This window comes from Miniopterus schreibersii (assembly GCF_964146895.1).
Source record: "Miniopterus schreibersii genome assembly, chromosome: 2".
NCBI lineage: Eukaryota > Metazoa > Chordata > Mammalia > Chiroptera > Miniopteridae > Miniopterus > Miniopterus schreibersii.
This window is the reverse complement of record NC_138102.1, coordinates 152805868-152823066: the sequence shown is the minus strand read 5'-3', so window position 1 is coordinate 152823066 and position 17199 is coordinate 152805868. Positions and strand designations below refer to the sequence as shown.

Below are 17199 nucleotides of genomic sequence, written 5' to 3'. Positions count from 1 at the left end.
CTGGAGACCAGCTAGCTGGATGCAGAAGATGGCCATGTTGGGAGATGGCAGGTGGCAAGGAACAGAGGGGGCCTCCAACCAGTAAGAAGTCTGGACTCTCCACCTTGAAGCCACAGAAAATGAATTGTTGTGGAAGCGGATGATTCCCAAGTCACCTGACAAGAATGCTACCCAGCTCGCACCATGTTGCAGCCTTGTGAGACCCTAAGAAAAGGACCCAGCTGCACTGTGCCTAGGCAGAAACTGAGATCAATTTCCTTCAATCCACTAAATTTGTGGTAATTTATTACACAGCAATAGATAATATAGGTAGTCATCTTTCCACTATCCTAGGTTAACCTGGCAACTTCATAGTAACTAAATCAAGAGCTGGCAAAATCACCTGACTATCCTAAAGCAAATTTAAACCCTAACAGTAGTATAAAAAGTTTGGCCCACAGGATCTACTTTTCCCAGGTAATAATCTGTTTTCAAAACTGATATGGGTTGCACCTACCTGAATTCCTCATAATTCTGTGATACAAATGGCTAATAAGGGACAGAGCCAGGACCTAGAAAACCCAGGTCTGACCACAATGCCCAAATCCACCTTTCCCTATGACCAATTTTATAGTTTCTTTAGTCTCAATGATGCTTCCCGTGATGCCCAAAGACAATACAGTCACATCAAAAACATTAAAACAATGGGTAGATGAAGGTGAGGCATATCACGCAGCAATAAAAAAGGGTGAAATCTTGCCATTTGCAACCACGTGGATGGATCTAGAGGGTATTATGCTAAGTGAGGTTAAGTCAGAGAAAGATAAATCCCATATGGTTTTACTTATATGTGGAATCTAAAAAAATAAACAAACAAAACAAAAATTGACTCAGAAATAGACCAAAGGGATGGTAACCAAAGGGGAGAGGGTAGGGAGATGGGTGAAAAAGGTGAAGGGTAATAGAGTCAACACAGTGGCAAGTTTGCACGGTGATCAATGATTACTAGAATTAGTGGGGTGATCACATGGTAAGGTAAAAAAATGCCAAGTCACTATGCCATACACATGGAACTAATGTAGTATTATACACCAACTAGACTTCAACAAAAGCAAAACACCACTGGAAACATTTTCTTCTTCATTGTTAAAATAATTTTATCCACTAGGTTAATAATTGTGTGCATCAGTTAACATGTGTTTTAAAGTCTTTATTTCTCAGTAAAGCAGATTTTTTTCCCTTCATGGTTTGTTATACTAAGGGCTTAGACTGAGATCTGTAAAGGCCACAAACGTGACTTAACTAAGAACACCTTTCGAACAAAGCCACAAAACAGCTTCTTTTATTTTCTAATAAGACTAAATTTATTCAATAACCTAGTAAAAGTTTTGATTATAAGTATCCAACAGTATAAAAAGTACAAAACAGATTTGTAGATTTCTAATATATTAATACAAAGTGCATGACTACATACAGTACATCCTACAGGCAGAGAGAGGTGGAAGGGGAAAAGAAGACTGTGGTTGAGGGCTAGTAATAAATAAATAAATACAGAAGTAGAGATGATCCATATTATAGTATATTCTACCACCAATACTGTAGCCAAAATGTACAAAAAAAAAGGGAACCATTTCAAAATAACTCAGGAGGCAGATGAGAATGGCCGAGATTTGCAATACACCTTAAAGGCGGTGGGAGAGCCGCCCCAACCCACTGTGTAGCCTGTACATTTGGTGGCTTGTAGTTTCTTCCAAAAGAATATAAAACTTTAACTTTAGATTAAGAACTATAAAACTACAGGGTGCCCATAAAAAGTGGCTCACTCCTTACTGTTATTCATACTATCCAATTTTTAAAATCCGGCTTTAAAAATAAGCACTGTCATTTCATTATAAGGTAGGCAAATGATCCTCCCTCGTTATGAAAAGTGTGAACTGGCAATGTTCTTCCTGAACTTGTAGAAAAGAGGCAATGAGAGTACTTCGGTTCCGGTTCAAGTAACAGGCTTTTCATAAAGATTTTAGAACTGAAGGGTCCCGCGTTCAGGATTTATCATCTAACATCTCAATGTTCAGAAAGCCTGCCTAAATGATGCCAAACCAAAACCAGCCCACTCTGCGTTAACACACCTCTTTTATTAGAATTTTACTTTAATATAGTGAAGAAAAAAATACCCAAAACCCTAAAAGGTTAAAACAAGTTGAACAACCACTCTACACAGATAAAACCTTCACAAAGGTCAACTGAAGTAATCCAGAGCTAAAACTGAATTGTGTAGATTTTCAATGAAGTCACCAGTCGTGGAACACAAACAAAAGTCAATTATTTACACACTCGGCAAGCCCTCTGAGAAACGTGCCCCAAGAAGCACTAACCTTTGCTATTTTTACGCCATCCTGAGGGCTTGCGCACTTTATTTTTCAGATAATTTAACATTTTTAATAGAGTGTGTTCTCTACCATCTGATAAAGCTTTGGTACTATTCATAGAAGATTGCTTATCCTGAAGACTTGCCGTTTCCCCACGAGGAGCTTTGATTCTGCTTTAGAAGTTTTACACAAATTAAAATCTTCATCAAATATCAATGTGAGGGAGGTGACACGGGATACAACATATACAGCCCAGTTCCCTCTCTGCATATTTAGAGAGTACTCCTTTCAAGGTATTTGCACCCGAGGGCCTATTCTGTCCTGCTTAATATTCAGTAGTACAGGTCTGAATCATCAGAACCTTGGCAAGACCTTACTATTTCAAAAGTATTAACAACTACCTCGAGGGGCAAGTCCAGGTTGCTGATTTATGACAGATTTATCACCATGAAGGAAACGAGTGTAGTCAGCCATCTTTAAAAATGCCCCAACCACTGCTTCTCAATATAGAAAGACTAAGAACTACTTACGTTTATCATACAACAAATCCCATCTCTGTCCCCTGAAATTCCCCTAGTTTCATTCATCAGAAGGGGATGTAAAAGAAAAAGACTTAAAGAGCACTTTACAGCAGCATTCAGCTTTCCTATGAAATACTCAGCCTCTTAAATAGTATGTACACGTCTTTTTTTCTCTTAGTACGCTAGACACTGGCTTCAGAGCTTGTGTGGAAGTGAAGGGAAAATAACCCATTCAGAACTATTCTAGAAATTGTCTTTTGGCAGAATAGCAGGTATCCAGGTTAAAAATAGGAGGGTCATTTTGTTGCTGTGGTGTGGTGTGTTTTTTTCTAAACTTTAAATTGTTTTTTTGTTCCCCTTCTACATAAACCTCAGTCACCACTCCTGAGTGGAGATGGGCAGAGGCTCCGGCCCCTGCTCCTCCGGCTTCTCAGCGGCCGCTTTCTTGTTGCTGCAGCAAGGCTTGAATAGATGCGTGTCAATGAGGACTTCCCCAAAACGGCCTTTATAGATAATCCCACAACATATTTTCTGTCTAAAAGAAAAAAATGGAGAGAACAAAACATATTAATAAGGCAGGGAATCAGGAATACAAAAAGAAATCTACTCATCATAGTAGCTAGCACAACATGATCAAAGATCTACTTCCACATTCCAAATGAAGGGGCTCCTAGAGTGGCCCAGCTGGCTGGGTAATGGGAGCGACCCAGGTCCCTTAAATCCCACTGGAGTCCTAGCCAAGGTTAAGGAGAAAGGCGGCATTCTGAGAGACAGCAGGCAGTTTCAGAGGCTGCTCCCAAAGTTGTGACGGTTGCCTCCAAAAATCACCAACTCTTGAAAAATAGCCACCATAAATAGGCTGACACAGCTGGTAGTTTTATTATAATTAAATACTTAATAGATATAAAAAATATATCTATAACAGCACCAAAAAAAAAAAAAATGACAACACAAAACACCCATAAATCACATACTCTAAAGAAAAAACAACTATCGCTTCCTGTGAAGTCCCCTCTATGCCTGTTTCTCCAATCCCTCCCCATCCCATCTCAATCTTTCCTCCTTAATTTTAGGTTTAGCACTCCTTTTCCTTTTAGACTTCATGGTTTTACCTCACTTGTATCTCTAGACATATTGCTTAGTTATCTCATTCACATATATATATATATATATATATATATATATATATATATATATATATATATATAATGTGCACATATATATATATAATTCTCATATATACAAGGTGGGGCAAAAGTAGGTTTACAGTTGTTCATATGGAAAATACTACAATAATTAATAAATGATATAAGAATAAACTGTTTTGAATTCTCACAACCGTAAACCTACTTCTGCCACACCCTTATATAAAATCAGATCACACTGGTTTTATGCATAGTATTTACGGAATATAGAAATATGGAATCGCACTGTATGCTGCAATTTTTTTGCTCAGCATTAACTGAGGTTCATACATACGGCTGGATAAAGCTTTATTTTAACTTATGTACAGTATTCCACCATGTGAATATACCACAATGTATCCATTCTCCTTTTGATGGGACAATTTTTGTTATTACAGACCTACTGTACACATCAGTGCATATGTCTAAAGGCTTCTTCTAGGTTAAGTTGCTGGGGTATAGGAATGGGAACATGTTCAGCTTTACTCAAAAATGCCAACGAGGTTCCCTTCTATTCCTATTTATCAAACATCTTCAATGTACCACTAAGATAGGTATTTTCCCCCTCATTAAGAACCTGTTGGCAAATTATATTAGTTGGTTTTCTAATGTTTAAACCAATCCTACATCCCTAGAAAAATCTAATCTGGTTACGATATACTGTTTTGATTTCCAAGTTATTTTAGCCCCATAGAATGCTTGGGGCCTATGTCTAATCTGGAAAAGCCAGTGCAAGACTGGAATCATTTGTTTCTGAAGTGTTTGGTAGAACTTGCCTATCTGGATCTGGGATTTTTTTGAGGGAAAACTTTCAACCACTGAATCAAACTCTTTGTTATGTAACTAGTCGGATTTTCTACTTTTTCTTGAGACAGTTTTGGTAAACTGTCTTTCTACTAATGTATACAGTTCACATAAATGTTCAAATGTATTGGCATGCAATTGTTTAAAATATCCTATTGTCTTTTAAATTTCTGTTCAGCTAAATCTCCCTTTTCTTACCTAAAATGCTTATGTGTGCCGTCTCTTTTTCTTGATCTGCTTTATCTCCAGCAATTTTTTTGGTCAAGTATTTTTCAAGAACCAATTCTTAGCTTTACTGATCCTACCCACTGCATACTGGTTTTCTTCTCTATTTACTTAACTTGTTATCGTTAGGATTTCCTTGCTTTTATTTTTTCTTATATTGGGCTCCATTAACCTTTAAATTGGGTATCTATCACAATTTACTTTTATTCTTTCCTTTATAAACAGCATTAGGGTGATAACTTCTCCTCTTTCTACCTTTTTTTTTTTTTTTAAATATATCTTTATTGATTTCAGAGAGAGGAAAGGAGAGGGAGAGAGAGAGATGGAAACATCAATGATGAGAGAGTCACCAACTGGCTGCCTCCTGCACGCTCCCGACTGGGGATCAAGCCTGCAACGCGGGCATGGGCCCTGACCAGGAATCAAACCCCGATCGCCTGGATCCTAGGTCGACGCTCAACCACTGAGCCACTGGGCTCTTTCTACCTCTTTATTGTCATACCACATGTTTTGATTTTTAGTATTTTCAGTTATTTTTCAGTTATGAAGATTTTCTAACTTACACTTTCTTCTTGGAACCATGGTTTTTTAATTGACAACCATATGTAGGTTTTCTATTTTTCTGTTTTGCAATTATTAAACTCTCTGCCCTCCCCCCCCCCTTCTGCTCTGGAGGTTTTGTACTTACTTTTACTGATTTTTTAGTGGTTACATGGTTAATGCAAAGGACATTTATACACTTTAACTTCCATCACTTCCGTTACTTGACTTATGGTATTGCTGTCATGTATTTTTTTAATCCCACAACTACTGTCTTTTTAAGCAATCAGGTTTTGTTTAAATTTACCTAAATATTTGCTACTTTCTTAAAAAAATTGATTTGAGAGAGAGAGAGGAGGGGAGAGAGAGATACACTGATTTGGTGTTCCACTTATTTATGCATTCACTGGTTGCTTCCTGTATGTGCCCTACCAGGGACTGAACCCACAACCTTGGCGTATCAGGACCACACATGCACCAACTAGTTGACTCACATGGCCAGGGCTATTTGCTACTTTTTTTTCCTTCTCAGGATTTCAAGCTGGGGTCTCTTTTTTCTGCCTACTCTGCTGCAGAATGTTCATTATTGAGGGTCAACTTGGCAGCCATTCTCATTTTTTTCCCCCTAGTCAGAGTCTTATGCCCTCATTTACAAAAGATATTTTTTGATACATACATATAATTCTAGCTTGGGAGTTATTATCTCTTGTCCCACTGAAGAAAACAATCTTGTTTTCTGGTTTCCCTCATTCACGCAGAGAACTCAGCTTTGTGTTTGTTGTTGCTTTGAAAGTAGTGTCTGTTTTCTCACCACTTACAGGTCTACTTTGACTTTCATGTTCTATAGTTTCACTATGACGTGTCTACGGGTAAATTTTCTTTACTCATAAGACAATTGGTGATTTGCTTTTAATTTGTGAGTCTTCCTGAATCTGCAAACTAGAAAATCCTTAACCATTTTCTCTTTGAATATTTTTCTTTTCTATTATCTTTTTTACCTAGGGGTCCCACATTTACTTCGTATTGACTGCTGTGTATTCCTTATTAACGTGCCCACTTATCAATGCCAGTCTTAAAGAATTAAAAATATGTACTTGTAGCCCAGCCGGAGCGGCTCAGTGGTTGAGCATCGACTTAGGATCCAGGAGACGGAGGTTTGATTCTTGGTCAGGGCACATGCCCAGGTTGCAGGATCGATCCCCAGTAGGGGGCGTTCAGGACGCAGCCCATTAATGACTTTCATCATTGACGTTTTTATCTCTCTTCCCCCCTTCTCCCTTCCTCTCTCTGAGATCAATAAAGACATATTTTTTTAAAAGAAGAAAAATATGTACTTCTAGCCCTCTTACTATTTTCAGTGAGTGAGTTGGTCAGAACAAATACCTAAGTCAACTTCACTATAGGAAAGTCAGGTTCCCTAACATGATTTTCATTTTAAATAGGAAAAACACAAAATCCCAACCCTCAGCTCAATTCCTGCTCAATCCACCTCCAACCATGTATGCTAACAGTCATTTACCAAATGCCATTTAATTGCTAAGGAAGTGGGAAACCACTGCCTGTAATTAAGAAGGCTTGTTGGTTAGAGAGGTATTTTTCTAGTGCTTTTACCTTTTCCAGTATGTGAGATCTAAAAAGGAAAAAACTGGCGTTCTGTTAGAGCCCGAAGCCATCTCCATGTCTGAGCCGTCATCTGACTGGTTACTGTAACAAGGAGATTGAGCTGGGGAGGCACTTGAGGTGGTACTGTGAGCATCAGAATCTGCAGTAAAGAGAAAAAAATTATAATTTCATTATATGCAATTGCAACTAAGCCTCAGCATAAAACACTGTGAATAAGTTAGTAAAAGAGAAAAACAGAATTTATTTTCTATTCACTACTGATACTTGAAGATATTTCTACTAAAGTGTTTCTAAAAGAAAATGAGGACTTAAGCTTCCAAGAAGTAAGAGTAGACATACTTTCCCTATTCCTCCTGTTTTAATAAGTACAACTAAAAGCCCTGAATTTTCTGTATAAAACAAATCTGGAGACTCTGGAAGCTGGCAACAGCTAGAAAGCTTAAGACCCAAGAAAGGTCATGGTAGTGAGTTCCTTAGTTTTTATGGGCTTTCTTTTTGCTTCATAAATAGCCAACCCAGAAATATCTATGGATGCAGACATTAAAAAAAAAGCCAACGAAAGGCTGCTCTCTCTGGCCAAAACACCAGGAAAGGAGCAGCCTAGCATGGTAGGAAACTTTTATTAGACAATAACCGCTCTACTCCTGGCACACCACAGAAAAAACTGGGCCCCATCATCACCCACCTCAGCAAAGGCCAGGGGGGAGTCTAGGTTTCCATCTTCATGAGACTTTTATGAAGCACCCCAATGTCTCCATCAGGGTAGTGTCAGAGGAAGTCTATTGAAGAGTTAGGACTTTCACTATGGCCACCAGAAATATGGTCACCCTACCATGTGGAAGCCTCAGCTCCTGCCCCCACCTAGAAGCAATGGGGAGCCCCTCCCACCTCAGATGTCAATGGAGGTGAAGTAGAGAACTTGTAACATCACCTGGCAGTAATAAGGTGGTGCCCCTCCCCACATCCCCTGCTGGAGGAGTGTCAAAAAAACACACACAAAAAGCCAGTTAAAACAGAAGGTTTCAAATAAGATCCAGAGTCTCAAAATATAATTTTAAAATGTCCAGGTTGCAATAAAAAAATCATATCATACATATCCAGTACCTGGGAGATCTCAAACTGAATGAAAAGGCAAGTAGATGTTAACACCAAAATGAAAGAGATAGCAAAATCATCTGATGTAAATTTTAAAGTAACCCTGACAGAAGTGTTTCAACAAGCCATTAGGAATATGCTTGAAACAAATGAAAACAGAGCCTCCACAAATACAAGGTCTCAGTTAAAAAAACAGCAGCTATAAAGAAAAGCCAAGTGAAACTGAAATTTGAACTGAAAAAATACAATAAATGAAAAAAAAAGCTCAGTGGATGAGCTCAACAGCAGACTGGAAAGGACAGAGGAAACAATCAGTGAACTGGAAGAACAAACAACAGAAATTGCCCAACCTGAACAACACACACAGAGAAAACAAACTAATAGAGCCTTAGAGACCTGTGGGACTCTAACAAAAAAATCTATATTCATGTCAGTGCGGACCTGGAAGGAAAGGGGAAAAAGGGCGGAGGTGAAAAAAGTCCTCAAAGAAATATAATGGCTGAAAACTTGCCAAACTTGGCAACAGACATAAACCTATAGCTTCAAGAAGTTGAGCACGCCCTAAACAGGATATACCCAAAGAAAGCAAAGCCAAGACACATAATTAACCTCTGAAAACCAAAGACAAAGAAAAATGATGTTACAATAGATCCCTATTTAATAAGTAATAAAGGCAATTCATCAGATATAAGCTAAAAATTTTAGTTGAGAGTCACTGTGCTATAAGGTGTTACACTGCTATTCCACAGCAAGAGCAGTGTCACAAACAGGAGTTGAGCCTACCACACAGCTTACCTTTAGCTAAAAACTATGCCCCTCCCACAGGTGGGTAGAGCAACCCTTCAGTTCAGAGAATCAATCAAATATTTATTAAGTATCTACTAGACGTCGAACCCTGTGTGATGCCCCGCATGGAAAGAAACAGACTAAAGGGAACGTTTTTTAATAGACCTCACAAGTGTTTTATGTTAACCAAAGTTTACATAAAGTTAGATATCTAAAACAAAGAAAGCACCATTAGTGTTTTAATATGTTCATTCATTTCTAATATATGAACAGTTTAACTTCATTTTAAAAATCCTCAAGAATAAATAGGCTTTAAAGAAATAAGTGTACTGGAATGTTCTCAAATAACAGCAGCAGTCAGCCCTATGCTGTTGAAGAAAACTCACTATCCTAGGAAGTGCTTAATATCTACGAACCATTTGAAATTGCAGTTATTTGACTGTTTTCTACCTATAAAAATGTCAATTTCATATGGTTTAATCTAATACCTGGGATACTAGGATACAACTTAATTATATACAAATGCAGTTAGTAAGAAAACTTTTCTAGAATGTAGGTCTGGAAATTCTTCAAAGATCTTAAATTTTAAACTTCTTTAAAATAGGATTTGGAAAGGCACAAAGGAGTAATTGGATAGCATGGCATGGAGTAAGTAGGTGCAATGAGCAAAACTGTGGAAGCAGACAGAACACCCTACGCACACGAAGGCAACTGACTCAGCCCAAACGTTCTAAAATAGGACATTCAAAGACTTGCTAGGGATTTTCAACTTTATTCTATAGTGACCAGAAGTCATGGCAGGTTTTAGGAAGAAGGATGGCAAAAAATAGCCAACATTTATATAGGAAGTTCTTTCTTTTTTTGTCTGTTTAAAAAACAACAACAAACCTTTTTATTGACACATGGAACAGAGTAACAGATCTCAGTGGGGGTTGGAAGGACAAGAAGAGATTAACCAAAGAGCACATATGCATAACCCATGGACACAGATAATATGGGGAAGACCTAGGGTAGGGTGGGAGTTGGGTGGAGGGTTGGCAAAAAGGGAGAAAAGGGGAGACATCTAAAATACTGTCAACAATTAAAACACACACAGTCAGAAATCATAAAAACGAAAAACAAAAAGAACCTTTTTCACTTGATTACCCCCATTTCTCTAATTAGGAAATTGTGCTTAAATCAATGTTAAGTGACACCAGGGTGACATATTTGTAGGTGTCAAGAACTGTAACTCAAATCCAGAGTTTCAAGCTCTGGGTCCAATGCCTTTGGAAAGAATGTCTCAGGAAGAGGAATGCAGGTCAGGTACGGGCAGAATGCATGGAAGCAAATGTATAACCAGAGGCAAGGAAACCATTTGGAGGGTGATGTATAAAACTTCAAATATCTCAGAGCTGTTTGGTACACTGCATACAGGTGCTAGCAATTCACAATGCACCTGGGAAACCCCTGTTTCAGTCTGAACCTCCAAACCCCACACACCGTACCTTTTTCAAAGGGAATTATTTTTCAGTCTCCAAACCCTCCACAACACAGCTTTACCATAAAAATCTAAAATTACACTGGACATATTCTCTAAGTAAGGCAAAAGTTAGTCACATATCACTTTCCCTATAATTAAACGGAGGAGCTAGGAATATATGTATGAATAATCAATTCCTTTAACCACTTTCCAGCAGTATAAGAAAATTACTATTTCCCAAATGTTTATTAAAACATCTAGTAAGAATGGAGGGTAGAGTTCAGGTTAGTGGTTTTTCCCCCTTGGAGATGGCTGGTGAAGAAAGGAACATGTATAATTAAAATACACATACTTAATTAATGTTACCAAAATATTTTACTATAAAAGTATTAAAATATTTTAGCTGAAGATTAAATACAGGGTGGGGCAAAAGGAGGTTTACAGTTGTTCTTATGGAAAATAATATAATATTAAACTGTAAAAGTATCCAAGGTCTCAAAAAGCAATTATTTGCATGATAATTTGGTATGCCCAAAGTGCTCCTCATCAATGAAAATCTCCTATACAGTAACCTAATTCAGTAACATGAATCTTGAGTATCTGGACCATTGCTTACATGTTAATGTTTTCTTGCCTCTTTTTTTTTAATCCTTACCCAAGGATATTTTTTCCATTGCTTTTTCAGAGAGAGTGGAAGGGAGAGAGAGAAAAAACATCGATGAGAGAGACACACTGATTGGTTGCCTCCCACACGCGCCCCGACCAGGACCAGGGATGGAGCCTGCAATCCAGGTACGTGCCCCCTTGGCTGGAATTGAACCCAGGACCCTTCAGTCTGCGGGCCAATGCTCTAACCACTGAGCAAAATCGGCCAGGGCCTTCTTGTATTTTTAACCCCATATGTCCTTGAGCTCAATTGTTTTACTCTCTGGTTTTCAAGTGAGGTGTTTGGGAAATCATACTGGCAGAGGTGGTGGGACGAAGAAAGTTGAGCTTTTTCCCACTGAGAAACTTGTGCATTCAGCTTGCGTCTTTCCAGGCAAAACAAATGGGTATTCTTTTCAGACCATTTTCAATTGTACCTTAGAAAAGTCTTGTCGTTTAACAAATTTAACACTTGTCATACACTTGGATTGATAGGAAAGGACTCATGAAACATTGTGAGTAAAGGAAACGACGGTACTAAACCCAGTATATTGTTGAAAATGTTAAGTGTCAGCGTGTTCTAATTGGGACTCTAAATGTAACTCCTATTTCCTATTGGCTTAGAGCTTTTGACGTAAAGAATGGAGTGTAATGATAATGACATATCCCCACTGGGTCATACAGGACCAGCTTCATACTCAACATATTCACTAATGACTCAAGCATCTGGCTATTAAAATACCCTAGAGTTGCCTTTTTTTTCAATTGCCATGAGCGAAATGTCTCATCTGTACAACTGATTCCTTTATTTTAATGGCTGCCTTTTCATTTTTGTCTTCTCTTGATGCCATCCATCTATATATGGATGTAGTCAGGAGAAAATGAAATGTGACCCCACTTTTTGGTGGAAAAGACTTCATCTTAAAAGTGAAGATTTTGAAAGTCTGTTGAAAGAAACTGGTTTGGAATAATGCCATCAGAGACTGAATGGAAATTGCCCCTTTCAAAGGTGCCATTTTTACGAGCCAAGAACTTAGTGTTTAACAGTTCATCTGGAAAGAATAACCTGTAGTATAGTTTGAAATAAAGGTGTGTAGTAACCTTATGAAGAAGGGCATTATTACCGATACCATTGTAAATGGGGTGAAATTGTTAAATGAGTAACGTTTATAAAATTTTCATGCACAAATGTATTCGCTACGCCTCTACATAGTGATCTGCTTTTACTTTGTAATCTGCAGTCCTCAAGACTTTAAAAATAAATAAATGAAGTCCGCTCTGGCTGGTGTTGCTCAGTGGTTAGAGCCTCAGCCTGCCCACCCAAGGGTCTTGGGGTACAACTGCCGGTCAAGGGCAGTGCCTCCGTTGCAGGTTCATCCCTGGCCCCAATACGAGCCTGTAGGAGGCAACCAATCAACATGCTTGAGCACGCGGGCTCTCTTTCTTTCGATCCCCAGTAGGGGGCGCACAAGAGGCAGCAGATCAATGACTCATCACTGATGTGTCTGTCTCTTCTCCTCTTCCTTCCTCCCTGAAATCAATAAAAACATTTAAAAAAAAAGATTTCCTACATTTAAAAAATATAATAAAAGGAAAAAATACCCTCGGGTGAGGATTTGAAATTATAATAAAGTCCAAAAAGAAAAATAAAATCCATTCTTACACTTAGGTTAAATAGGTCAGTCTTCTTTATTCATTTTTTATTTTTTTGTAAATTCTGTGTTAATGTCCAGCGATAACTGTATGTTATACATTCAGACGTCTCTACTCTGTAAGCATTAAATAATTGCTCTTTTCATCATTATAGCTCCCAAACTGTAAACACAGACACAGAATTCTGATGTAGCAAAAACTACAAAAACATTTCTACAACCAAATCACTGCACATTACTGCCAAAGTGTACCCTGTTCTATTATATACTGTGTATGTGTAAGAGTGTGTAGTCTTCCAGAACTACATTATGATCTTTCTCTGATCATAGTTTTTTATTCATAATGAGAAAGTACTGTTTACTTACTACAATATAGTAAATAGGTAAGTCACCTGTGAAAGTATAAAGAAAGGGAATGCTTTCTGAAAAGACTGAAGATTTTCATTTTGAATCTTAAGTGGTAATTTTGGAACCCATCTCAATGCTAACCTATAGCCTCAAATATGTAATTACTTTTTTAAAAAATTTGATTTTTAGACAGAGGAAGGGAGAGGAAGAGAGAGAGAGAGAGAGAAACACTGATCAGCTGCCTCCTACATGTCCCCCACTGGAGATCAAGCCCATGTGCCCTGACCGGGAATCTAACCGGGGACCTCTTGGTTCATGGGTTGACGCTCAACCACTAAACCACACCGGCCAGAGCTATGTAATTCTTAATATAGATGTTAAAATTGTACCTGTATGATTCGATAAATGGTGATTTTCCTAACTTGGTATCAGTTTCAAAGGATAAGTCCCTTATATGCCATAATTAAATGTATGTCTAGAGCTGATCATAAGTTTCTTAATCTTAATTATTCTGAAGTATTGTCCTAGAAACATTTATTATGCTCTTCTTATGAAAACTCCAAATACCAAAAACACCACAGTACATTTTGACATAGCATAATGATGGTGGTGACAGGAAATGCAAGTGACCAAAATAGATTTACTTGTAATTTCAGTGTTTCTCAAAGCTCATTGTCACTCTTCCCCAAGAAGCCTTTTCTAATAGCACCCCAATAATTTTTTTTTAAAGAATACAATAATTACTAAATGATAATACAAGAATAAACTCTGTTTCACATACAACTGTAAACCTAATTTTGCCCAACCCTGTACATCATCTAAATAATAACTAAGGGCTAGTAACACCTATTTACCCAAAAGCACAAAGTTAGTAGCAGATCTGGAAAGACTTTGGAGTTCTGAGATATTGGTTACACTGCCCCATACAGCAGGATGATACAGAAAGACCACAAGGCCTTGAAATTAGATAAACAGAAGGTTAAATTTATCTCTACCACTTACTATGTGACCTGGGTCAAGGTTAAATTACCACTCAGCACTTCCAATGCTAATCTCTAAAACAGAAATCATTGAGATAATTATGTATGTAAAGTGCAGGGTAGATATGCCATAGTTCTCATGAGATGACAATTATCCTTCCTTTCTCAGTGTACCTGATCGGTAACTGTAACTGTCTTTTTCCATTGTTCCAAAACAAGCATTGATTGATAATATTTTGTCTAACAGAGTCCTACAGATTTTTATTTTTTTTTAATCCTAAAAACTCCAATACAGGTCCACAACCCATACCTACAAAAGCTCTGAAAACAGAAAAGTTTATTCCTAACCCATGCAGCCACAATATCTGGCTTGACCTGAACTATAATTAAGGAGCCAAACCTGCCTAGCCTAGTTACAGTTTATTTATTCCACCCATGTGAATATTTATTTCACCTATGTGAATAGTTTCACTGCAGAAATATTAATGTATTTGATTCAATAGCACTGCCTCAGACCTTCCCACCCCAGGGTCTGTGATACAAATGTTATATAACATTATATGCACTGCATTTGCTTTTCAAAATCTTAAATCTAAATCCCTAAATACAGAAGTACCACTACAGGTGCCCCACCCGCAAGAGCGACTTCCTGTAAGAGTTTATGAACCAGGTATTAATTCGTCATTTCTTTGCCATTCTATCGCTCCACACAACACACACTCCCCCCTAAGCTTCGAAGTTCCGAGGCTGGCTTCACTGCAGTATGTGAGTTATGATTTCTAAAATTACTTTCCTGGGCTTTGGTCTCAGATTGTCCACTAATTATTCATAAACCTTTCCGCACATCGCCAGGCCTCATTTTACGCATAAAATATCAAGTAAACAAGCTTGAAAAATTATATTCTAGAAAATTAAGACATTGAAAAGAGATCAAAATGGTCTCGGCACAATTTGAAGAAGTGGCTAGCTAGTGAAAGAACTTTCATGACATTAAAATCAAGGACAATGTTCCAAGATTTCACAGAAATGATATCTCTATCAAGCCAACCATCCCTTCCAACACTCTTTTTTTAAAAAAGCAATGAAAGAAAAAATGATCCATATACAGCATGTGCCACCGCCAGGCAAAAATAAAAACCGAACATCTATTCTTAAGTACTTATGTTTCAGTACCAAACTTACTGTGACGTTTAAATTCCTTCTGCAGTTTGCTGATCTGGTTGCTTTTTATCCTGTTTCCAGATAGAGTTTTCACTTTCTTTGGTTTCAATGTAGTCTTTAGACTGGGTCCTGCCCGTGCATCTACCACCTGGAAGAAAATACTGAATATTTAATACTAGTTTTAAAATGACACCTCTGTACTCCTTTGGTTCAGACAAATGCCTATTTGGAGGAGCCCAATTTGAGCACAGTTTTCTACCAGAGTGTCTGAGAGCCGTGTACTTTTTTTTTTAATCATTACATGGAATTAAAGAATAGTTTATCTCCAACCACTATGCCTATACACTTGAGAATAATACAAAATAATACTGAATGAAAACTGTAATTAAAAAATAAATTTTAAAAATAAACCAAAAAGTGCAGCATGTCGCCCGGCCAGGTGTGGCTCAGCAGTTGAGCATCCACCTAGGATCCAGGAGATCGAGGTTCGATTCCCGGTCAGGGCTCATGCCAGGGTTGTGGCTCGATCCCCAGTCAGGAGTGTACAGGGGAGAGCCGATCAGTGACTCTCTCATCATTGATGTTTCAACTCTCTCCTCTCCCTCTCCCTTCCTCTCTCTGAAATCAATAAAGACATTTTGTTTTTTTAAATGCAGCATATCAGGAATGAATGAATGAAAAATCGTTTATATTATGGGGTTTTATTGGTTTGAAGCAGGTAACAGTAGGAGTCTGCTGGACAAAAACTTTAAATAGATTTATATGTGGTGAGAATGAACAAAGTAGGTTAAGAAAAATAAAATCTAACAACTAATATTTGCCCAGGATGTTTTGCAGTATACAAAAGCTTTCATATACACTGATACCTCGGTTTTCGAATGTAATCTGTTCCAGAAGAGACCATTTGAGTTCTGGAACGTTCGAAAACGGAGGGATCCACAGCCAACAGCTGGGCCTCAGGATCCCGCCCGCAGCGGAAGCAGCGTGGCATGTTCGTTTTCCAAGGCGTGTTGGAAAACAGAAATGTTCGCCAACGGGGCCGTTCAAAAACCGAGGTACCGCTGTACTTTTGATTTTTACCTTCACCACAAAGCAGTAAAGGGACTATATTTGTTGCTCCAATTTTTGAGTGAAGGAAAACTAGAGAAATTATTTACTTTGCCTTATTTCACTAAGCTAGTAAAAAAGGGCAAGGATGAGTGGGGAGGGGGACAAGGCTTGAATCAAGGTGTCCAACTTATGCTTTAAGCTCTTTCCACCGCGCACCCTTAATCCCTGAGGTCAATGCTGTTCCCTGAGGTCAATGAGCAACGGCATGTTCTCCCCCAGTCTAGCATGGACATTGGTTCAGCCACATGGTCCCATTCGCATGCACTCATTCATATCTACTAGTTGCAGATGTCTACCCTTATGTAGAAAGGTTGCCATCACCTTAGAAATCACAATTTGTATCTTCTCCAGATGAGGTATTAAAAAAACAACAAACTCACTTTTTTATAAATTAAAAGACCCACAGAAACCTATCATAATAATGTAAGTCACCAAAAGGTAGGAAAAAAAGGTATAGAATAAATGACTGCCTACTTAAAACAAATACATTGTATAAATGTCACAAATCTTCTGAAAGCTAGCAAACAGAATAAGACTTAGTGTTGTTCTGGTAATCAAAAATATTTTATGAAGAATTCTATTGACATTACAAAGTGCAAGGTCAGAAGAACACACATTTATATACCAATTTGATCTCAACTAGATTTAAATGTAGAGAATAACAATAGCTTTCCTCTAATTGAGTGGTTACTATGTTATACTTTGTCTCATTCAG

General features: G+C 38.0%; 1 protein-coding gene across 2 annotated transcripts in view; it reads right to left on the bottom strand.

The window, feature by feature from the left end:
• Positions 1–1328: 1328 nt before the first annotated feature.
• Positions 1329–17199, bottom strand: part of SINHCAF (SIN3-HDAC complex associated factor) — a 32360-nt gene continuing 16489 nt past the window's right edge. For both annotated transcript variants that reach the window (XM_081129582.1, XM_081129581.1), the window contains exons 4-6: positions 15396–15522; positions 7234–7384; positions 1329–3404 (exon numbers count right to left, since the gene is read on the bottom strand). In XM_081129582.1, coding sequence (XP_080985708.1) covers positions 3245–3404; positions 7234–7384; positions 15396–15522 — 438 coding nt within the window. In that variant the 3' untranslated portion in view covers positions 1329–3244. The remainder of the gene's footprint in view (positions 3405–7233; positions 7385–15395; positions 15523–17199) is intronic.